This window comes from Chaetomium fimeti (genome assembly GCF_033439085.1).
Source record: "Chaetomium fimeti strain CBS 168.71 chromosome Unknown B0H64scaffold_1, whole genome shotgun sequence".
NCBI lineage: Eukaryota > Fungi > Ascomycota > Sordariomycetes > Sordariales > Chaetomiaceae > Chaetomium > Chaetomium fimeti.
In genome coordinates this window covers 1,346,933-1,368,060 of record NW_026944329.1, presented here as the reverse complement: position 1 = coordinate 1,368,060, position 21,128 = coordinate 1,346,933, and the positions used below count along the sequence as shown (strand labels likewise).

General features: G+C 56.5%; 7 protein-coding genes across 7 annotated transcripts; 1 reads left to right on the top strand and 6 right to left on the bottom strand.

The window, feature by feature from the left end:
* Positions 1-5,013: 5,013 nt before the first annotated feature.
* B0H64DRAFT_9317 (uncharacterized protein) lies at positions 5,014-5,624 on the bottom strand. The gene has a single exon (XM_062808982.1). It carries the CDS (start codon positions 5,478-5,480, stop codon positions 5,100-5,102), a length of 381 nt encoding a protein of 126 aa, XP_062663721.1. The 5' UTR covers positions 5,481-5,624; the 3' UTR covers positions 5,014-5,099.
* Positions 5,625-5,682: 58 nt separating this feature from the next.
* Positions 5,683-6,028, bottom strand: B0H64DRAFT_380261 (uncharacterized protein). The gene has a single exon (XM_062802721.1). The coding sequence runs from the start codon at positions 5,954-5,956 to the stop codon at positions 5,759-5,761; it is 198 nt and encodes a 65-aa protein (XP_062663720.1). The 5' UTR covers positions 5,957-6,028; the 3' UTR covers positions 5,683-5,758.
* Positions 6,029-7,159: 1,131 nt separating this feature from the next.
* B0H64DRAFT_314580 (DNA-directed RNA polymerase II subunit RPB1) lies at positions 7,160-12,545 on the bottom strand (the record flags this gene model as incomplete). The annotated part of the gene is made up of 3 exons (XM_062800207.1): positions 7,160-7,187; positions 7,248-12,133; positions 12,189-12,545. 3 exons carry the CDS (start codon positions 12,543-12,545, stop codon positions 7,160-7,162), a joined length of 5,271 nt encoding a protein of 1,756 aa, XP_062663719.1.
* A 672-nt stretch (positions 12,546-13,217) lies between these two features.
* On the bottom strand, positions 13,218-14,930 carry B0H64DRAFT_333517 (SWD1-like protein). The gene is made up of 2 exons (XM_062801081.1): positions 14,495-14,930; positions 13,218-14,433 (listed from the first exon to the last, which is right to left on the bottom strand). The coding sequence occupies exons 1-2, from the start codon at positions 14,851-14,853 to the stop codon at positions 13,380-13,382; spliced, it is 1,413 nt and encodes a 470-aa protein (XP_062663718.1). The 5' UTR covers positions 14,854-14,930; the 3' UTR covers positions 13,218-13,379.
* Positions 14,931-15,100: 170 nt separating this feature from the next.
* B0H64DRAFT_9221 (Thg1 C terminal domain-containing protein) lies at positions 15,101-16,619 on the top strand. Its single transcript, XM_062808974.1, has 8 exons — positions 15,101-15,246; positions 15,302-15,391; positions 15,453-15,584; positions 15,639-15,683; positions 15,740-15,912; positions 15,970-16,058; positions 16,113-16,217; positions 16,275-16,619. Exons 1-8 carry the CDS (start codon positions 15,233-15,235, stop codon positions 16,491-16,493), a joined length of 867 nt encoding a protein of 288 aa, XP_062663717.1. The 5' UTR covers positions 15,101-15,232; the 3' UTR covers positions 16,494-16,619.
* B0H64DRAFT_9241 (uncharacterized protein) lies at positions 16,483-17,573 on the bottom strand. Its single transcript, XM_062808975.1, has one exon. It carries the CDS (start codon positions 17,468-17,470, stop codon positions 16,745-16,747), a length of 726 nt encoding a protein of 241 aa, XP_062663716.1. The 5' UTR covers positions 17,471-17,573; the 3' UTR covers positions 16,483-16,744.
* A 777-nt stretch (positions 17,574-18,350) lies between these two features.
* Positions 18,351-20,645, bottom strand: B0H64DRAFT_315370 (uncharacterized protein; the record flags this gene model as incomplete). Its single annotated transcript, XM_062800238.1, has 3 exons — positions 18,351-19,576; positions 19,637-19,953; positions 20,299-20,645. 3 exons carry the CDS (start codon positions 20,643-20,645, stop codon positions 18,351-18,353), a joined length of 1,890 nt encoding a protein of 629 aa, XP_062663715.1.
* Between the last annotated feature and the right edge of the window lie 483 nt (positions 20,646-21,128).

Here is a 21,128-nt window from a genome sequence, read left to right as displayed (position 1 = left end):
CCCTATCCGCGAGGTACCCATGTCTGCTACTTCCCCCGTCCTCTTGGCAACGTCTGGGTCACTCTGCTCGGCCACCCAACAGAAGGGTTCGTGACGCAGCAAGGTCAGATCGGTTCCGCCATTGACCGACGGCTTGCCCCCCCACCCTCCCCACCGAGATGAAGGACAGCATCATCGCGGCGCAGTGTAGGGCTAGTACCGGGGTTCCTTGCGACTCCTATCCCCGGCAGAAACTACACAACGGCAATGTCCTTTCCTATAGTTGGTGCTGACCACTGGACGGGCAATGTAGTGTACATACCGCGGTGGGGTGTGCTCCCGCGTCTACCCCAACCAGGCCTCGAAGGTGAGGGCTCTACCGACGTGATAGGTCCAATACGGCCTCCCTCTGTGCTGCCCCCTTGTCAGCTGTCGCTCCCGGATCGGCCCACACCTGCTCCCTAGTCTCCCGAGCCGCAGCCGGGTAGGTAAGTAAGTACCCCCGCAGCCCGGGATACACGCTCTGTACATCTGCTCGTGAGTGTGGATCGTTACATTCCCTACTTGGAGATTCTCTGGACGACAGTCACACCCGTCAACCAACGGCTCTCAACCCGACTCAATTTGCCTCGCCCCATCCTCAGTGGAAAGGCAACTACCAACAGACATTGCCTGGGGATCATACGGCGAGCGGCCAAACCATCATTGTGACAGAGGGCAAGCCCATATTCTCCCGAAACAAGTATAAAGGGAGCGGTCGACTCCCGTCTAACCTCTCGAAATATCCTCATCCCATCCTCACCTCCAACAACGCAGACTCAAGCAGCACTCCCTGAGCACCTTCAGCCCTCTTACCTTCCGACCAAAACCATCTCTTCGCTCTTGCCTACCAGCACGGCAAACAACCCCATACCTTCTTCCGAACATTACAAGGACGAAAAGCCTCCCACCATCCACAATGTGCACCGTCTACAGGTTCCACTACACCTCTTGCAGCCACGTCCGCGAGGAACTGGTGCCATGCGCCACCTGCGCAGCCCGGGGATACTGCCCGGATGGTAGCCCCCAGGTTGTCGACGACTACCACGACGGCGTCTGCGATGCCTACTCCCACTAGCAGCCGTGGGCTCCTGGCTGGAGTCACGGATAAGCGTTTGCTCCTGTGGTATGTCTTTGGCGTTCCGGTCCATGAGCCACCGTCCTAACAAAACACGCTAAACAGTTACCGACTTTTACAAAAACAACCGCTACCTCCCTGCCTCTTTTTACCGTCGACCACGCGACCACGCGAGCGAAGCGGGTGGCCGTCCGGCTTAGAGGCAGGGGGGTTGACAAGACTTTTGGATTCCGGGTGAACAACAGACAAGGGGACAACGTGGGAATGCTGTCGAAGGGAACGGGCAACGGGCAATTTTCTGTACATTTCTCTCTCTTTTTCTTTTTTGCCTAGGTGTCGGATGTTTGTGTGTCTGTATGGAGGCCGATGTTCCCTTCTCGATGTGGATTTTCTGTTACATAGTTTACGGGATTATCTTTTGCACCGGGTGCTAAACTAAATCTCAACTGTCTCTCGTTCCCCCCACTCCCCCAGCGTTTTCCGCTCCACCCATCCAAACACACACATGATCAATCACCTGCCTTGGCCGCGATCCCGACCTGATACTATTGGATCACGATCCCAAGCTACGCGAGGAAGACGGTCAAGAACCGGGCGTCACCTTTCGGGCAGCGGACCGATTGGTGAGGGCTCCGTCGCAGGTGGCAGGGACCCCCCTCCCTGTGCGATGACGGAGGGATTTTCCAGGTGCCGTTCCGTTGATTGTCAACCGTTGACAGTGCAGCCTTGACAGTGGGAATCAGTTCCGACGGATGTCACGGCGCAATCTTGGTCCGCTGCTGTTTGACACAGCTGCGCCAGCGCTTGCCCATGGGAGCGACACGTGGAGAAGCCGCAAGCCGCTCTCTAATTCTATCCCCCAACGACAAGAAGCAGAAAAGGTCTCGGTTCCGTCTGCGGTTTGTCATGCTAGGACACCGCCTTTCGTACAAGTACGGCGGCGGCAGAGCGTGGAATCGAGAGAAACAGATTGTCAATTTTTCCTCTGTTGGCTGGCTGGCTTGCATTGTCCACAGCCGGGCAGGCCAGGACAGCGGCCACTGCAGCAGACAGGGCGCGCGTTAGTGTTCGCGCGCATGGCAGCCCCAAACATGGATGGCATGGCCGCGGGGAGGACGCAGCAGGAATTTGTCACATGAGCCCCAATGGAGGGGGGCGTCTGCAAGGGAAGGCACCCCTTCCACTTGTAGAGCCCGTGCGCAACCCCATCGCCCAAAGCGGGAAGGATCGCAACCCTGGAAGCTTATCATCGCCCTCCACAGAAAGAGTGGGCCATAAAACCAGGGCTCGCAACATGGAACAGGGGCCAAAAAGTGGGTTTTCTCTTGAATTTCTGTCGACCGGGCAAACCTCGACTGTTTTGAACGAAACGAAGCCATCCAGAAGGCAAAGAAGATCCATTTATTCAACTTTTTTTTCTTTCTTTTTTTCGGCGCTTCCATTCATTCATTTATTCTTACTTGATTCCTTATCTTTCTTTACTTAAAGTTCTGCTTTTTTTAGCCCGAGGGCGACTGCCTCGCTGCCCATAATCAAGTCGAAGGAACTTGAGGCACAATTCACCCCGGCAACAGGCAGGCAGGGTGGAAGGGAATTTGAGTCGACTCCTCATCTCGCGACTGGGAACAGAGAAAGCCATTGTCTCCATCCAACTCGACCAATCCTCACATTCATTGGACTCGGTTTGGCCCGTTCGGCACTCTGCAGGGCCGCGCCGCATCCTCACCCGGAGGCGAATCGGTCAACGGTCCACTCAGAGTGGCCAGAAGGCAAATATGAGAAGCATCTCAAAATATCGGGTGCGCTTCAGGCGGCTGGGGCGAGTAGGTCGCCGAACAGGCGGGGCCGGCCGGCAGAAGACGACTTGATAATGAACGCCGAGGGGAGAAGACACCATACCACCCACCCACCCACACATACACACACATTCATCTCCATTGGAGCCCGGAAGAATAAACTCGATCTTTGCAGATGCCGTCACGGCGACCGAGCTGCGCTGTAATTGTGTCACAGCAGGTGCATCTGCATCGCGCTTAGAGTCGCACTCCCCTGCCAATCAGAGCCGACCCACAAGTCGGAGGCAAGGGGTCCTCGCCTGCAAACTCTCTAGCAAAGAACGGAAGAAGGGGTGTCGATTGCATATTGCAACCCATGCCAGAAGCGGTGGCTTTTGTTTGCTGTTTCATGACCGGTTTCTGACAGTCTACCTTGCTGATTCGTTCGACCCTAGCCTTCCACTTCCTCTAGTGAGGCCCCCCACATATGACACGAGATCCCTCGAGGATACGTCCCTACAAAGGCTTCGTTAGACTCAACATTTAGACTCTAGAAACAGTAGCAATGGTCTTGTCTTGACCGTCGTCACTGAGCACAACGGAGCATCGCATCATCGTCGAACCGAAAACGAGAAGTGGATGGATCAGTGAACCCACAGACCACTTAGCTCTCAGATGCTCGACACTGCTGAGAGCCGAGATAACGGTAGGGCTGTCTAAGCGCAGGAACGACGCGGGCCACACCGAGATGCCAGGAAAGGAAAGGAGCTCTGCCCGGTTGACGACGACCTGCACCCGCTTCGGTTCATACCACGCCACGCCACTAGCGGCGACAGGGGGGACAACAACTCGAGGACAGGGCCCAATGGGGGAAATTCCAGTTCATCCATCTCGTGGGAAATTGTTAGCTGCTGTGGTCTTGATTTCCTCATCCTGAACACGAGGTACAAGAGCTATACCAAGCTCTCGTGCGCGCCGGTCAGCCCACCGAACGCCGAGCCCGACACCAAAAGAACCACGCGGCAGCTGCCTCCGCAAGGTGAACCAACAGCACGCATCTTTGGCACCGACAGCCAATGTCGAGGCATCCCCCTACACCACCCCCATTCAACACCCGGATCGTCACCGTGGTTCCAGAGGACATGACTGGCTCGATGGGAGATGCCCGCCTGGTAGTCCGATTGTTAAGCGCGGAAGACTAGGGTGACTCGACTGTTAACGACCAATGGGACCTGAGAAGCAGCAAAGATGGCCGCTGCAGCCAGCCAACAACCCGAGGTTCCCGCATGGGAGATGCACGTCGTCCCTGGCCTAGGGCGCGATCATCTCGTGCAAGAGCAACCTCCCGTCATTTCACTGCCTAAATGCCATGATGCCATGGAGGACGGAACTGCCAGTAGGGTACGGCGGTTGCGAAAATCCTGTTCGGGTCTATTACACCCTAATGCCGCCGTTCGACCGTGTCACCAACAGCACTTCCCCGTCGGGAAGTCAGCGGGGACTGCCTAAACCGCTCGGAATCGGCGGCGGGGACCCTTCCCGCCGGCACGGGCGGAACCGAGAAAACCGGAACCGATGGGAGCTTGACAACCTTCCCAACTTAGGCTGGCTCCTGAAGTGTACACTCTACTAACGAGGTACCATGATGGAAGGGGGTACATGTACATGTACCAAGTACATCTGTCGGGGTACGAGGCAGTGCCATGGTGACTTCTCAGGTTTTGAAAACAATATGCACAGATTTTTATTTTGAGCTAACATCTGCAAAAAGATCATCCTCCCTCGTCCCATGCCGCTTCGATGCCTGGCTTCGATGCTGTTTCGAGGGCTGTGTATGGTGTAAATCAACGCTTGGACCCGCTCGACCCGACAGCTTGGAACCTGGCTCGTGCACGACAAGGATCACGGTCACAGCCAGAGTGGCTCAGCCGGTAACAGATTTTGCGGAGAGCGACTGCAAATTACGTTATCTGCTGATCTTGCCGAGCAAAGCCTCGCTTCAAGCGCGCCCAGGCGTGGTCTTAACTGATCCGCCGCTAAACGCGATTAATAAGTGAGGTCCCGCACTCAAGACCCGAATTCTAACCTATCCAATGGGAATTGCCATCCTCCGCCCTCCGGACAACCACCAACAACTTGACTAACATGGGAACTGCCGTTGAATATCAACATCACCTTGACGGCAGGCGGAGATGGCCGATGATGACCTGTACACTGCCTAAATCTACCTAGGATACTTTTTCTTTGGGTTTTTTTCGACTCTCCCTTCCCTTCCGCGCCCTTCTGGAACGAGGCTGTGGGCATCGAACTAGGTCGCCCCCAATGCGGCCACCGTGACAACGCCTAAGGCTGAGCCCCGATTCGGTCCACCGTGCTTCGACATCCCGCGTCAGGTTTTTCATCATTGTCACCACCAACTTCCAAACCAAGACATTCCCTATCGCCGCGTTCAGACATTGCATGCCTGTCAACATGAAGCAGGCGATCGACTGGTTCGGGTTTGGCCGTGGCAAGCCACGATGTCGCAGTATAGATGCGCCAAGACCCGCGATCCCAGGCACAGGACCAAGTAGACAGTCCATGGCTGCCCAATTGCTGTGTGTATTCATAATACAATGAGACGTGAGGCCTCATACTATGTGCTCCCTGTTCATGATAATTTGGGAAAATGATCAATCACTTTTCTCAATCACCTATCATGTCTGTACGCCTTGGAGTAGCGTCACCGCCTCGGTTCCATATCTGCACTTACACACCCGCCCCCCCCCCCCCCCCCCCCCCCTGCCCCAAGACTCGTTTCAACCCCCTGAACTCCCTCTCCGATCTAGTTCCCCGTTCCCCTGCGTCCCTTGCCCTTGCTGTGCCTTGATCGCGGCCCAATTCTGCCCTATGACCGGGATGTTACGTTGAGTGACATCCAAAACAGCAAGATGTGGATGCAGAGGGAGGACCATATGGGGAGTGGATTACGAGCCATACCCACCCACACCTTGATTACCAACACCACCACCAAAGAAACCAAGTACATCGTCACTAAGTACCTCTCGCACGTCCAGAGCCAAGACTCAACCCCACACGCCGTCATGAACGGGCGACGACGCGAAAGCCTCGATCCCCAACTGCGACCTCGATGTCCTCAGCCCCGTCTCCCGCCCCCCTTCCCCCCTTTTCCTTGCCCCCTATCAAAGACCAAAGCAGCTACCCCCCCACCGCCCCAGGTCCCAGGCACCCAGACACCCAAACAGCCAACGTAGGCAGGGTAGGCAACCGCCCCCGTCATCCACAACGATCGACACCCCGACCGCAAAAGGTTGAATGACATGTGAACACCATAGCCGGCCCACCGAGACAACGCGACAGACGCGGTGGGCGATCGTCGCGCGCAAAGGCCGGTGGAGACGGGGCGCGCACCCTCCCCCCTTCCCCCTTTTCCCCCTTTCCCCTTCCGGCCCAACAACAACACCACCGCCGCACCTGCCCCCCCTTCCCTTCCACCTTACCGCACAGCAACCACAACACAATATCGACACACTCACTCACTCACACCCACTCCACCATGACTCATAAAACCTCCGAGAAAGAAGACATCACCAAGCACGAAGATCATTCCCCATCCATCCACCCATCCATCCATTCCCCATTCACCACCAACACACCAACACCACGCCCACGCCACACCGATGACCACACCAAGTTTTGATAATATTCATTCCTTGTCCCATTGCTATGGTATGCCAAGTACTACACAAATCATTACAATCCTCCCACCATCTCATCTCATATTCCCACCCTTCGTCAGGCGCATCCATCCATCCACTCATCTCAATCCATCCCACCCCTATCCCCCCCTAGGAGGAATAAGCCATGCGTAAACCAATCTGGTGCCATAAATCAACTTTCTCTCTCCCTCAGTAGTATGAAATGGCCCCCCCGAATCTTGCCTATGTATGTATGTCTGATGACGACGGGAAGGGGGGGTTGGGTATGATGGAAGTAAATGCAATGTTGTTTTTTTTATCACGAGGGGCTGGCTGAGCCTCCTTTTAGTCCCGCCCCCACTCGCTTTCGACTCGAGGAGCGAGTCAGGCCATGAGATGCTCTATCAGATGACGAAATAAGGGGCAGAGGGGAAAATAGAACAGGTAGAAACCAAATCGCTCCGAATATGTAAATGACCCCGGGAAAAAACAAAGCTGTCAATAATGCTCAGGCAACTGCGAGGCTCCCCGCCCAAAGCAAACCTGTGCCCCGTGCAAACGTGCCTCGCTCTGACTCAGAATGAGAGAGCTCAATCATTCGTCGGAGAAGTGGGTGAGCTGGGAGGGATGGGTTAGCTCGCCGTCGCAGGCTTCTCTGTGGGCTGAGTTAAGACTTACTACTGGTCCCCATTGCCTCCAGACGGGCCGCGGCCCGGAGTCCTCGGCGAGAATGATGGCGACGTTGGCGAATAGCCGGGGCTGGTCGGCGACATCTGCTGCCCTGGCGACCGGTGGAACGACGGGCTGGTCGGGGAGTAGGCATCTGGCGATGTCGGAGACCAGGTTGGTGACGCCGGCGAGTACGATGGCGAGGTGGCATGCAGATTCGGCGACGCTGGGCTGTAGCTCGGACTCGTAGGAGAGTACGAGGGAGACGTGGGCGAGTTGAACTGCTGCGGCGAAGTGGGCGAGTAGTGCCTGGTCGCCGCGGGCGATGCGGGCGAGTAGCTCGGCGACGTCGGGCTGTAGTTCGGGCTCGTCGGGCTGCCGGGCCGCAACATGGGCGAGGTCGGCGAGAAGGACGGCGACGAGGGGCTGAACTGCGGGCTCGACGCGTACCGGCCCCCGGCGTCGAGAAGAGGCGACGTCGGCGAATACCCGGCGGGCGACGTTGGCGAGTAGCCACCTCCGTAGCTGAAGGGCGACGTCGGCGAGGTGGAGAAGGGGCTGGTCGCACGCGGGCTCGTCGCGTAAGGATTGACGGTGCTCGAGCCGAACCCGCCGCCGTACTCGGTCCCGAAACCGTTGGGGCTGTCGGACCCGGCACCCTGGATGGGCGAGAAGTTACCCATGGTTGGGGAGTAGCTGCCCAGGTATCCGTTATCCGCCATCGGCGAGCCAGTGTCGTATGGCGTCGCAGCACCCTCGAGCTGGGTGCCCTTGATCGTCATACCGGCCATCAAATTCATCCGGGAGTTATCCGAGATGACCGTCTCGAGCATCTTAGGGTCAAGCAGCACATCGAAGTGACCGGTGCCCATGGGCGCCATCTGGCCCAACATGACGTTCTCCGAGATACCGCGGCAGTCGTCGAGCTCACCGACGGCGGCAGCCTCGAGCAGAATCTCGACCGTTTCCTCGAAAGAGCAACGCATCAAAGCACCAGTGTCGGCGCGGTTGATACCGTGACGTGTCACGGCGGCGATGCTGCCACGGTAGGTCATGACATCGACGAGCAGTGCCAAATGCCGGTGGTTCACGTAGGAACCGTCGAAGGCAAGGACCTGGGTCAACTCCTGCATAAGCGCGGACCGGGCTGCCTCGATGCCGAACACATCCACAATCTGGTACAAGTCGTTGGTGTATGTCCGCTTCGTATCGACACCCTCGATGGTGAGGACATCTCTCAGGGTCGTGCCTTGGGTGTCGAGATACCACTCCATGCATTCGGGTGTATCCTTGTTGGCCATTTGAGACCCGTCTGGCATCACGACCAGCTTGGTGCCCTTGTTCAAGAACGCACGCTCGATGCCGGGCACACCGCGCAGGGTGCAGTTGTCAAGCAGATGCTTCTCGAGACGCTTCAGCATCACGTCATCCTCGATGATCTTGTTCCCATCCTCGTCCTTATCGTCATCCTGGCGGATGACTCGGATGCGAAGGACCATCTCTTCGGCGTTGTTGTCGCTGAAGATGACAGCAACGTCTTTCTTGTACTCCTCCTTGATGCGTTGCGCGACGTCTTCCACGCGAAGACCCTTGTCAAGCATCTTTTGCCGGTCGAGCGTTAGTCTCAGAAGCCAGCGGGATTGGTTCTCAATCGAATCCTGATCCGAGGCGTCTGGAATCAAGAAGTACGACTCGACCATGTCGAAGTCCTCGGGGATGTTTGTGGAGGTGACCTCGGGATCGTAGTAGATCTCCGTAATTGCCGTCACGGAACGGAGACTGGTATGCTCGACAGCATTTCGCATCTTCTTCGCATCCTCTTGGGTTGCGTTCTCGGAATCCAGGTAGACAACCATGGATGGCGTCTTGATGTCCTTTGCGACGTTGAGAATTTCCTTGAGACGCGGAACACCAAGAGTGACGTTCTTGGACGACACACCGGCAAAATGGAAAGTGTTCAGTGTCATCTGCGTCGCCGGTTCTCCAATGGACTGCGCAGCCAACACACCAACCATTTCTCCAGGGGCGACCATTGACCGAGACCATCGGTTCTCGAGCTCGCCCAGGATATGTTCGAAGGCGAGTTTGTTGATCCTTTGCTCAACGGCGAGACGCTTGTACGCCAAGCGCGACCGCAACTGGATCTTGAACAACATGGTCGAGTTGTAGTCGGCTTCTTGCGAGATTGGGTCAGAGCCGCGGACCACAATCATTCGGTCGAGCAAAGCCTTGACGACGGGGATTACATCGTTGGGCGTGAGGTCGCTCCGATGAGAGTCGTCGACCTTGAAAAGCTTCTTAGCCGTCTCGATGATTCGGGCGATATTGAGGGGTAGTTGCATGTGGTCCTCAGCCTGCTTGCGGTGGTTGATACGCCGCACGAGCTGGCGATCAGCAGCCAGCTGCTCGTACTCCTGGTCCAAAACCTCCTGCACAGCCGGGTCGCTGATCATTTCCCTCCCGTACTCTAGGGATTCGAGAGCAGCGGCCGAAGTCGCCTCGTCCATGACGTCGAGACGGAACCGCTTGTCGAAGTTGTCGTTCGACATGTTCATGTGATCCACCCGCTGTTTCTCGATAGCGATACCGTCCAGACCGTCCTCGCCGTAGACGAACTGAATGATGTCGCCGAGCGAGTTCCGCACCGTGCCGTCGTAGCGCGCTTCTGCGTCCTCGAGCGCCTTGACAAGACGGCGCTGGATGTAACCTGTCTCGGCTGTCTTGACAGCGGTATCGATCAAACCCTCGCGACCGGCCATGGCGTGGAAGAAGAACTCCGAGGGCGTCAAGCCACGGAGATACGAGTTCTCGACGAAGCCCCGGGCCTCGGGAGAGTAGTCGTCTTTGGTAAAATGAGGAAGTGTTCGGTACTTGAAACCGAACGGAATGCGCTTTCCCTCAACGATTTGCTGCCCGACCAAAGCCGTCATCTGCGAGATGTTGATGGCGGAGCCCTTGGAACCAGACCGGGCCATTGTGACGGCATTGTTAAGGTCCTTGAGACTCTTTTCGGTGGACGTGCCGGCCTTATCACGGGCCTTGTTGAGGGCAGTTGAGACCTTATTTTCGAAGGTCTCTCGAATATTCATGCCCGGGAGCGCCTCGAGCTCGTTGTTGGTGGCAGCTAGTGTCAGGCGGCGAACTTCTTCCTTCTCATCGTTGATGTGTTTTTGGATCAGCCCGATGGTCGTAGTGTCGGGAATCGTATCACCGATACCGATACTGTGACCGTTGTGCAAGAGCCAATAGTTGACCACCCGTTGGCACCCGTTGAGGAAGTCCATAGCACCGTGGGGACCGAGCTCGTTGTAGCACAGATGGATAATGCCACCTCCAGCCGCGCCGACGCTCTTCTTCATCAGCAAGCCGAACATCAGCTCTCCTTGCTGGATGAGAAGACCGTCATCCTTGAAGGGATGATCCTTGTCCGGCTGGTCGTTGGGCATGTGAATGTTGATTATGCTGGGGATGACCATGCTGATGATCTGCTTGCCGGTCCACCGGGGGCGAGGCTTGAAGATGGCGGGGAGAGGGATGATACCATCCCACTCGGGAACCCAGAGCATGAGATTCATCACCTCTTCCTTGGTGAGGAAGACGTCGCGGCGGCAGAGCTTGTACACGCCAGCCAAGGTGTCCTGAACGATACCCATCAGAGGCCCGTTCCTCTGGGGCGAGACGATGTTCAGAGGAACCATGCAAAGCTCCTTGACTTCGGCGCGTGTCTCCTCAGTTTGGGGAACGTGCAAGTTCATCTCGTCACCGTCGAAATCGGCGTTGTAGGGAGACGTGACAGACAGGTTGAGTCGGAAAGTAGAGTAGGGCATGACCCGAACTCTGTGACCCATCATGGACTCCTTGTGCAGAGAAGGCTGACGGTTGAAGATGATGAAATCTCCATCCAACAGGTGGCGCTCCACCTTCCAGCCGTATTCGAGTTGGATACCAGTCGCCCGCCGAGAGTGGCGGAGATCAAGGCGAGTGCCGTCAGAACGGACGACGAACCTAGCTCCCGGGTGCTCGTTCGGTCCATTTTGGACGTACTTGGTAAGCTTGGCGATGTTGTAAGGCGTGACGGTTTCGGGGTAGGTCAGGGTCCTAGCGATACTGCGCGGCACGCCGACCTCGTCCAACGAAATGTTCGCGTCACCCGTGATGACTGTACGAGCCGAAAAGTCGACACGCTTTCCCATCAAATTGCCACGCAGACGGCCCTCCTTACCCTTGAGGCGGGCGCGGATGGCCTTGACAGGACGGCCACTCTTTTGCAGTGCCTGCGGCTGGCCAGCAATATCGTTGTCCATGTAGGTAGCCACGTGGTATTGGAGAAGGTTCTCGAAGTCAGTGATGATGTGCTGCGGAGAGCCTTCTGCAATGGCCTGGCGGACGTTGCCGTTGGCGCGGATGATATCGCCGAGCTTGTAGGTCAGATCGTCCTCGTTCCGCAAGCCTGTCCCAGTCCCGTCCATAGAGATACTCGGGCGGACCGGGGGAGGGGGGACAGGAAGAACGGTGATGATCATCCACTCGGGTCGGGCTTGGGAAATATTGAGGCCAATATCAATCATCTCATCGTCGGTCATGCGGCGGAAGATGTTGAGGGCCATCTCTGGGGTGACGACTTTCTTCTCCTTGGTCTTCACGCCATCTTCGTCCTTGGACTCGACGCTGCCCCAGAGTGTGAGAGCCTGCTGGCGGATGACTGGTTGTGTGTTGCCACAACCCCCATGGCCCTTATCTGCGGGTTGGTCTGGGTTACCGGGATTGAACTCGCCATCTTTCCCTTTGGGCGGTTCGTTCTCGCAGCGCTTCTTGCTCTTGCAGATGTCCCAAACACGCTTGAATCGCACCTTGGGGTCACGAATCCGCATGGCGGCAGCATATTGGGTGTCGCTCTGGTGAAAAGTCAGCATCAGCCATACAAATTATCACCCGATCAGGTGCACTAACACGATCAGCCAAGACCTTGCTACAGTTGTGGCAGACCATCTCGAGCAACTTTTTGACACGCCTGATGAAGCCTGGGTGAAAAACAGGCCTGGATAGCTCGATGTGACCGAAATGACCAGGGCACTCCGTCATGTTCTCAGTGCAGGTTTTGCACTTGAACTGGCGGTCGACGGAGCCAAGAAGGGGATCGTTGAGACCACCGTCGCGAGGCTTTGTCCTACTCTCGTCCATGGTCTCGGGGTAGACGATGTGGCAGACGCTCATGCCCTTGATTTCCTCAGGCGACAAGAGGCCGAACTGTATCTCCCTAATCGTACGGATCGGCGCACTCGAGTGCGCGAAAATAAGGTTCGCCATTTTGAAGGTGGGCAGATTTCGAATACGAATTAATAAAGTATCGCGATGGAAGATTTACGAGGGGACGGTGATTGATGAATTACTGAAAACGCGATGAAGCGAATGTCGCGGTGTCGCGATGCGGAGACGCGTGCGGACCTGTCGATGAAGGTCAAATGGTGCCGAAAGAAAGGAAAGTATTCGTAGTCGTTAAGGTAAAGCGGGAAAATGGCTGGCGAGCAAGCCGGCGCGCGGGCGTTTCCGCGGTGCTGTTTTGACCTCCTCTCCACGCTCGCTTTCCAGGCCAGCGGCCGGAAGCAGGGCCCTCAAGAGCTCGTCGTTTCCAGTCTCGTTGCGGGTCGGAAAAACAACGATCGATTTGATGATCGCAGTCGTACGTTCGGTATTCTGCCGCGGGGAGATGGGCGACAGAAATGCGCGGGGTTCTTGACGCGATTTGCGATGGCGTCGGTGATCGCTGGATGATGTTTCGGGGGAAGGATGAGGACGACGCCCTCGAAAAAGTTCGACTTGACAAAGCAAGGTGCCAGGAGAGGCGAAGGCGGCTGACTGGGACTAACCTACTTTGGGAAAGGGGCCCACCTTTTCACACAAAGCAGTTGGCCCACTGTAAGCTGCAAACGTGCAGGGGGGCGTGTTTCTGGTGTGGTCGATTTGACCTCCTTTTGTAACCTTATCTCACGTTGTATTCACCGGTTGCACACTACACAGTAACCTGTATTGGCATCATTGTTCGGGTTCACGTGTGTGGCTGATAAGCATCACACACTGATTCACATATTTTTACCTGGGTCGGTCGCTGAAACCTGAAACTGCCAAGGCACATGTTCGCATTTACTTCTTCCTGCCTCGACCACGTCCAGCTCCACTTGTTTTCTTCCCCGTTCCCTTTTCCTCGCCTGTCATTTCCCCTTCGTCCTGGTCTCCAGGACTCTTTCTTCGTAATGTCCCAAGCGACACATTTACGAATTCTTCTTCGCTGTCCGATTCCCCCAAATTGAAGAGTATCGGCATCCGAAACGCGTCTACATCGTCTTCGAGCCCGGCGCTATTTTCCACAGCCAGGACATCAACATCCTCGTCTTCCTGGTCGAGTCGCCGCTTTTGAATTTCCTCTTGCGGGTGAATGTCAAACTCGTCCTCCTTCTCCACATACTCGACGTTCTCTTCGACCTCGACAAAGTCGGGCGCGAGGGCCGACCACCGCTGTGGGCTCGTGACGGACCAGATATTGATCCTGCCCGTTTCCAGACCGCATGCCGCGAGTAAAGCGCGGTGCGGGTGCCATTCAATGACCCCCTGTTCCTCCTTCGGCCCCTCCAACATACGCACCAAACTGCCATGCCCACGTTCCCAGATGTAGAGCTCGTGATTGTTATATGTCGATGCCGCAACGTACTCGCCTGTGGCACTGAAGGCCACATGATTCCACGATAGCCTGTTGACGACGTCTTGGAACTTGTGTTCAAGGGGTATTTGTATCGTGTCCAGGTCGAGATCTGCCGTAGAGAGGTTTGGCACGATAAAGGTTCGTATTATCCTGTCCTGGGCGTTAACCAGGAGCTCCTTGCCCGACTCCGTAAGCCGCAGCGTTGTGATAATGCCGCTCGCTATCTTTTCCGAGTAAATGATTTCGCGCGTCTTCGCGTCGATAACGTTGAGGCGTCCCTTCGTGGTGCCAGCCAAGAGGTGGTCTCCCGCAGCCGTGTACACGATGGCCGTCGTCATGTGTTTCGCATCCTCCTTGGCGTGCTTCTCCCTCACAGCCGCATCGGTCTCCGTATTGGGCCTCTTCACGACGGAGGGCAGGACATACCGCACGTCAGCGGGGTCCGTGATGTCGACGAGCATCGGTTGGTCCTCGAAGAGGGCAGCGACAAACTGGTGGCTGCCGTGGGTCAGTCAGCCTGTGTGCTTCTTGTAATAAACAAATATCGAGGGGCACTGACTGATTCCAGGGATGCAGCTCGGCGCCATAGACGGGAGCACGAAAACGCACCTCGCGGTGGCGTTTCCCGTCCTGCAGGTCCCAGAGAATGGCCTTCCAGCCTTGACATGCCGAGAGCAGATAGCGGCCGCATCGAGACCAACTCAGTGAGGTGATGTTCTTGGAGTGGCCCCTCAGCTTGCGCGCCACGCCCATAGTCTCCAGATCCCATATGACGACGGTGCCATCAACGCGCCCTGAGGCGAGAAAGTCGCCCTTGCGGTTGAATCGCACGCATGTCGAGTGGCCTGATCGGATGGTGTTGGTGATGTTTTCGGGGTAGTCTTGGAGGAGATAGTCGTCGGAGAGTAAGAGATTCATAACCGCGTAAAATGTGGAGAATCGCGTTGTGATCCAGGCTCGGGACTGTTGTTGAGGCGAGGCTGTGTGTTTGGGATGCGGGAAGAATTGGAGTTGCTGCAAGGCTGCAGAGCCCCACTGAACCGAACCAGGGGTCCAGGGCGGCGTCGTTGCGGCGCACCCGCAATTACGGGGATTTTCAGCGGCAGATCCGCCGTTGCGATGGGATGCCAAGGATCCCGTCCATCAGGAACGTCCCCCACCACCCGGGAGCCGATGCGGGGTTCAACTCTGTACGGTTTTCTTCCGACAACAACGAGAACGTCAAATGTCATGTTACATACCTATCACATTTGTATAGTCAACCAGAGGATAGACAGTTAGCTGGAGGAATCTCAAGATGGCCAACTCCAAGTATGAAACTTCTATCATCCGTTTTACAATTACACAACTGATTCTTCGACTTAAGGTTTGAGTATGTCAAGCAATTCGAGCAAACCGACAACCTCCTTCCGAACACGTGGGTCGTCGTCAGAATTGATGGGCGTGGATTCACCAAGTAATATTCCCATACTACATCTGCATGATTAATTGAAGGGGAAGGTCTAACTGTGACCGAGGTTCGCGACCAAATATGGCTTCGAGAAACCAAACGACAAGCGGGCTCTTGAGCTCATGAATGCTGCTGCCAGGGCAGTCATGGCTGAGCTTCCAGACATCACCATCGCATATGGAGTTAGCGATGAATACAGGCATGCTTTTGTCTGGTATCCCTCTCTTGATCACCCACTGACGCAGCTCCTTAGCTTTGTCTTCCATAAGACATGCAGTCTCTTCGAACGCCGTGCCAGGTAACCAGCCCCCCTGTGGACCGCTCACTGACTCTCCTGATAACTAACCTGTACAGTAAACTGGTCTCAACCATCGTCTCTACCTTCACCGCATACTATGTCCACCTCTGGTCAATCCACTTCCCAGACACTCCTTTATCCCCTCCACTGCCAAGCTTCGACGGCCGTGCGGTGTGCTACCCAACTGTGCAGAATCTACGAGACTACATGAGTTGGAGACAGGTTGACTGTGAGTCTCATTTTTGAGCTTAGCCGAGCTGGCTCTGACTTGGGTCTAACCCGCTAGGCCATATCAACAATCTCTACAACACGACTTTCTGGGCGTTGATCCAGCTGGGCGGTATCGATCCCACCGAGGCCGAGAAGACGTTGAAAGTGAGTTTGGTTTGCCACCGACAACGGGGCCAAACATCTAATCCACAAAATTAGGGGACGTATGCCGCCGACAAGAACGAAATCATGTTCTCAAAATTTGCCATCAACTACAACAACGAACCCGAGATGTATAAGAAGGGCAGCGTTGTCTTTCGGGACGTAAGTGTTTCGGGGACTGTAGGTTGACGAACTCAAGCAACTAAACACGGCGACTAGTATGAGCTGGTGGAACCTGGCACACACAACGCGACCATCGAAGCCGACAGCCTAGCGGAGCCGGTGCAGCAATCAAAGACGCAGGCCGAGAACGACAAGAAGCGGAGGGCGAAAGCACCGATTGTGGTGCAACATCTCGACATTATCAAGGACGACTTCTGGGACCGCCGGCCTTGGCTGCTATCAAACAAACCGGGCAAGGTTCCGAAAGAGCCTTGAAACTAGCTTGGGCGCCCAATCATTAATTAGACGGCAGCCAGCGCTTCGCTCGTTGCCGTCACATCGGACTCGCTGCCAGCCGCAAGTCGCTAGCACCCTCGCGAGACGCGCGGCATGTGCTGGACTCGGCACGGCCACCTCAGCGGCGTCGGCAGCTTGAGTCCGGAAGGTAGCCTCTAGGTACTAAAGCCACCCAAGGGTTCGCCCTAGAGGGCAGAATATACTCGAAAGTCTCAGCTCGAGCCCGCCGTTCATCCCTGATCAGACTTTTGTGTAGCCTCCTCCCGCCTCCTCCTCTTAGCCTCCTTCCGTGCTCTCCTCTCGGCCCTCCTAGCGCGCCTCTCCTCTTTTGTCTCGCCCGCCTTCCTCGCCCTCTTCAGCTCCTTCTTTGCCGCCTTCTCGATAGCCTTCCGCGCAGCCTTCGCGGCCGCAGCCTTTCTTGCCGCCTTATCCGCCTTGCGTAACCTCCTCGCCGCACGCCGCGCCCGCCTCTCCAACTTGGACTCGTCCCGCTTCCCCCCTCTCCTCGAGCCGCGCCCCACCGCTTCGCTGTCATCCGACGACGAGGTAGCAGGCGTCGCATCAGTCGACTCGCCGGCCACCACCACCACCACCTCCTCCACCGCCTTCTCCCTCGTCCCATCCAGCAGGCCGCCGCGCACGAAGGAGGCATACAGCCCGCTGGCGCCCGTGTACTTGCCGTTGGGCTGGCCGCGGGCGACGGCGTCGAGCTTGCCCTGCGTGACCGACTGCACGACGCTGCCCTTCTGGGACGTGTCCAGGCCCTTGAGCTTCTGGTCGAACGCGTGCAGCCACCACTGGTCGCTCGTGTAGTGCTTCTTCTGCCCGATGCCGCGCCCGTCCGTGTTGCGCGAGATGAGGAGCGGTTTCGCGAGCCCGATCGCGTCGTCGGTCGGGTGCAGCGAGAAGCCCTTGCCCCGCCACCCTTGCGCTTTGAGGAGGGCGGCGGCGTCCATGGTGGGTTTTTTTTTGGGGTGGTGAGTTATTGCGATGGTTTTGTTTGTTTTGGTTTTGTCATGGGGCGGAGTGTCGGGCTACTTCGGAGGTAATTGCATGATAGGTACTTATGATGTGTTGACGGATAACCTTGGGGGTCGAAGTCGAGGTCCTGTCGCGAATTGATTTCAGATGGTCGACAAAATTTTGGCTTGGCGGAGGGTTTGATGTGGGGTTGCATCCGCTTGGCTTTTGCCTTCCACACCAAAGCGATCGCTTGGCGCTTGGCGCTTCACGACTTTACACACCGTCGAGACAAGCGGTACTTTGTACTTTATCACCTTTTTTCTTCTTTCCTTTTTTTGGGTCAAGCACCCTACCGAGGTATCTTACAAAATCTTGCAATAAAGTATGGCCAACGAAGCCAAGCTCTCCAGATCCCTATCACTTCCCAACTCTTATTTTAGACCCTCTACTCTTGTCTGTCGGAAGTTATGATTACAACACTTGGGGAGATGTCCGTTTGAGCAATTCATCATGCTCAAAACCTTGGCCTTGGTGTTTTGTGAGGGGTTTCATAAGCTGACTCGTGAATGGTTGACTGGTCCTGCAGTGCTCGCCCCATGTTGCGTACCTAGTTAATACTTCCTTTTTCGAAAAGGGACGGGTATCTCTCACCGGGGTTAACTGACACTAACTTGGTCATTGGCCATGAAGGAAATCGGGGTTTACTATGGAACTATGGAACTATTGACGGTGGGTATCAATCTCACAACGGCGCCACAACGGGAGGTATGCCCATCGTGTACCCAACAGGGACTTCGGCCGTTACCGATTTCCTCTTCCACCTTCCACCATGCTAGCCATGCTCACAGGCCACCAAGGGCTCTCTACTTCGACTTACAACCCGAAACGCGCGGCAAATACCCGGGCCAGGTCCTTGATCGACGCCCAGCTCATGTCAGGATAAGCCAACCCAGGACTGTACCACCCTCCCGCGCCGTCTACATACCCAAGAATATCACCAAGAGCACCCCAAAGATAACCCAGAGTCGGCCCCGCTATAACAGCAAGTCTATCCCAAGCAACATAAACGATGTACATAGCCAGCTTGGTGATGGCAATAACAACCGCAACGAGCGTGATCAGGGCTTCCATCACGAAAAGGCTCGTTTCCCGGGCGATGTATGCGAATACCCTATCCACTCCGTGACTGACGATTTGCTGGATGTCGGCGATCATCGGGCTGTATCGTGCCAGGAAACCGAGCAGGAACCATGCGGCAACGGGGTAAAGAAGCCATGCCAGCGACTGGAACCAGTCCCACGCGCGTTCTCGTCTGGCCTCGCGCATCCAGTCGTCCAGGCTCGGATGGTGGTCGCTGTCCCCGCCAGCCTCGTCGACCTGGCCGTAGTAGTAGACCACCTGGGACTTGAAAACATTGGTGACGTGTTCCCCGTCCGCGGCCCCGACCTCGGGATCGATCTCGCCGACCGTCTCGAAGCGTTGCAGCATGGGCCAGAGTATGATCTGGACCTTGCCCATGCGGGAGGGCTGGCGCCAAACATCGTTGTCGTTGCCCGAGTCCTCTTCGTCTTCTCGGCCCAGAATGCGCCTGCGGGCTGCGTTGAGTTGGTTCCGAATCGAGGCAAGCGCGTCCTCTCGGTAATCTAGGAGAGTTGGATTGTTGGCTCGCGCTTCTCTCTCCCGCTGCCTGTCTAAGCGCTGGCGGCGTTCGGTCCTCCACCTCTCTGCGGCGGTTGAATCAGCTTGCGTGTTTGCGGCCTCGGAAACTTTGTAAATCGTGTCATCGACATGCTCCTGGTCGAGATCCCACACCTCGCCAGGGTAGGGCAGCGAGAAGCGGAAGATGTTGCGGGACCAGCGGATGCCGATGGATAGGTATGCGGCTCCGGCGACAATGGCGTGTAGGTCCTGGTAGAAGCTACGCAGCGAGTTGGCTTGGCTGGCCGGAATATGCCTGTCCATGAGGCCGAGCAGGGGCAGAAGCAGCGTTGTGATCTGGAGTGTCAGCTGGTCGACACAGGGCCAGAAATCCGGTGTCAAGATGTCGTCGACTAGGAGGGTGCGGATAGACTGGGACCGCAAGGCGGTACGGTGGTAACCTACGTTATGTTAGTCAGACCAAGTTCTCAGGTGTACACAACGACGACAAGAAAACCCACCTTCAAGATCGAGGGTACACTCATCCTGCGCCTCAAGCATGCTCTTCTGCACCTTGTCGGCCCCGAACAGCAAGTCATCAAAGACCGCCATCTCCAACACCTTCCCAATGACCCCCGTAACAAGACACTCCCGATGCGTCTTCTTCGTCAGCAACACATCCCACCCGCCCGCGTTATTATCCTGCATAGCCACCTGCGCAACAAACCAAAGGAACTGCTCCGAAAACCCGCCCTCCAACCACACCCTGCCCTTCCCCCCGGCAGCAGCAGCAGGCATATCCCCCAACCCAAAATACCCTTCCGCAAACTCCCTCACCCTCCCAAACAGATGCCCATAAACCCTCTCAAACCACTCACTCCCCAACTCGCCCTCGCCCACAACCGGCCAGCGCACATCAAACCGCGTCCTCGTCGGCCGCCACGCCCCGCTCGTCAACCCTTCCAACCCACGCCGCCGCCGCGCACCAGCAACATCAGCACCACCACCACCACCACCTGCACCAAAGACATCGGAAATCCACTCCCCCCAACCCTGCCGCCCCGCAGGATCATCCGCACCACCACCACCACCACCACCACCACCACCACCACCACCACCACCATCATCACCGCCGCCACCACCACCGGCGCCAGCAGACGCAGCCGCAGCTGCCGGCCTCAACAAACTCTCCTGAATCCCAAGCATGCGCACGCGGCGGTTATACAGTGCATCCCTAGGCACCGCGTCATAGTCGGCGCTGGGCGGGGTGGAGGAGGGGTCTGAGTCTGCGTTTGCGTTTGGGGATGCGGTACGGGGTTGGTTATGGGGTTGGTTGCGTGCTTGTTGTTGTTGTTGTTGTTGTTGTTGTTGTTGTTGTTGTTGTTGTTCGTATTCTTCCCGTTCTGCTCGGGTACGGTAGCGGGTGCGGACGCCGCGTGCGCGTGGGTGGGCGGCGCGGGTGAAGTTGGGGGCGTAGCCGGAGGTGTCGGCGAAGGAGCCGCCGCGGAGGTGGAGGTTGGGGGTGGGCATTTTGTGTTTGTTTTGTTTTGTTTGGGGGTGGTGGGTTGGTTGTTGGTTGGGATGGGGTTTGCGTTGGCTCACTTGGTGTTGAGCGGATGGGTGTTTCTTACCGGAACTGATATGGATGGTCTGCTGGTATCAGGGGGTTTCTCCTGAGAGTAGAGACGACCCGAAGATGGCGCATGTGGAAGAGAGAGACGAGGTTAGGCGATTGTACGCTTGGTGTGGTGTAATACCCTAGCACACACAAAGAGAGCTAGCTAGCTAGGCTACCTAAGCTGAGATTGGAAGGGGAAGCTTTGTACAGACAAAGACCGTTTGACGGAGTGGGAAAGTATTCTGCCTCCAGCCCCTTCAACAAAGACCGCATCCGGAATGCAAACAGAGGCGAGCCACTGCGGCGCACCACCTTCAAGGCTGCATCTAGCCGTGCAACACCATGAAAACCAAGTGACAAGAACCCTTGAAGATAATTGTGATACAGCAGTAGAC

Bases quoted from the DNA above. Each gene is read 5' to 3' on its own strand.
- B0H64DRAFT_9317 (XM_062808982.1), bottom strand. From the start codon at position 5,480: ATGAATACACACAGCAATTGGGCAGCCATGGACTGTCTACTTGGTCCT.
- B0H64DRAFT_380261 (XM_062802721.1), bottom strand. From the start codon at position 5,956: ATGACGGCGTGTGGGGTTGAGTCTTGGCTCTGGACGTGCGAGAGGTAC.
- B0H64DRAFT_333517 (XM_062801081.1), bottom strand. From the start codon at position 14,853: ATGAATCTCTTACTCTCCGACGACTATCTCCTCCAAGACTACCCCGAA. The intron at 14,434-14,494 runs GTCAGTGCCCCT...GACCCACGGCAG, and splicing joins GAGCTGCATCCCTGGAATCA to CCACCAGTTTGTCGCTGCCC.
- B0H64DRAFT_9221 (XM_062808974.1), top strand. The intron at 16,059-16,112 runs GTGAGTTTGGTT...CCACAAAATTAG, and splicing joins AGGCCGAGAAGACGTTGAAA to GGGACGTATGCCGCCGACAA. The intron at 16,218-16,274 runs GTAAGTGTTTCG...CACGGCGACTAG, and splicing joins GCAGCGTTGTCTTTCGGGAC to TATGAGCTGGTGGAACCTGG.
- B0H64DRAFT_9241 (XM_062808975.1), bottom strand. From the start codon at position 17,470: ATGGACGCCGCCGCCCTCCTCAAAGCGCAAGGGTGGCGGGGCAAGGGC.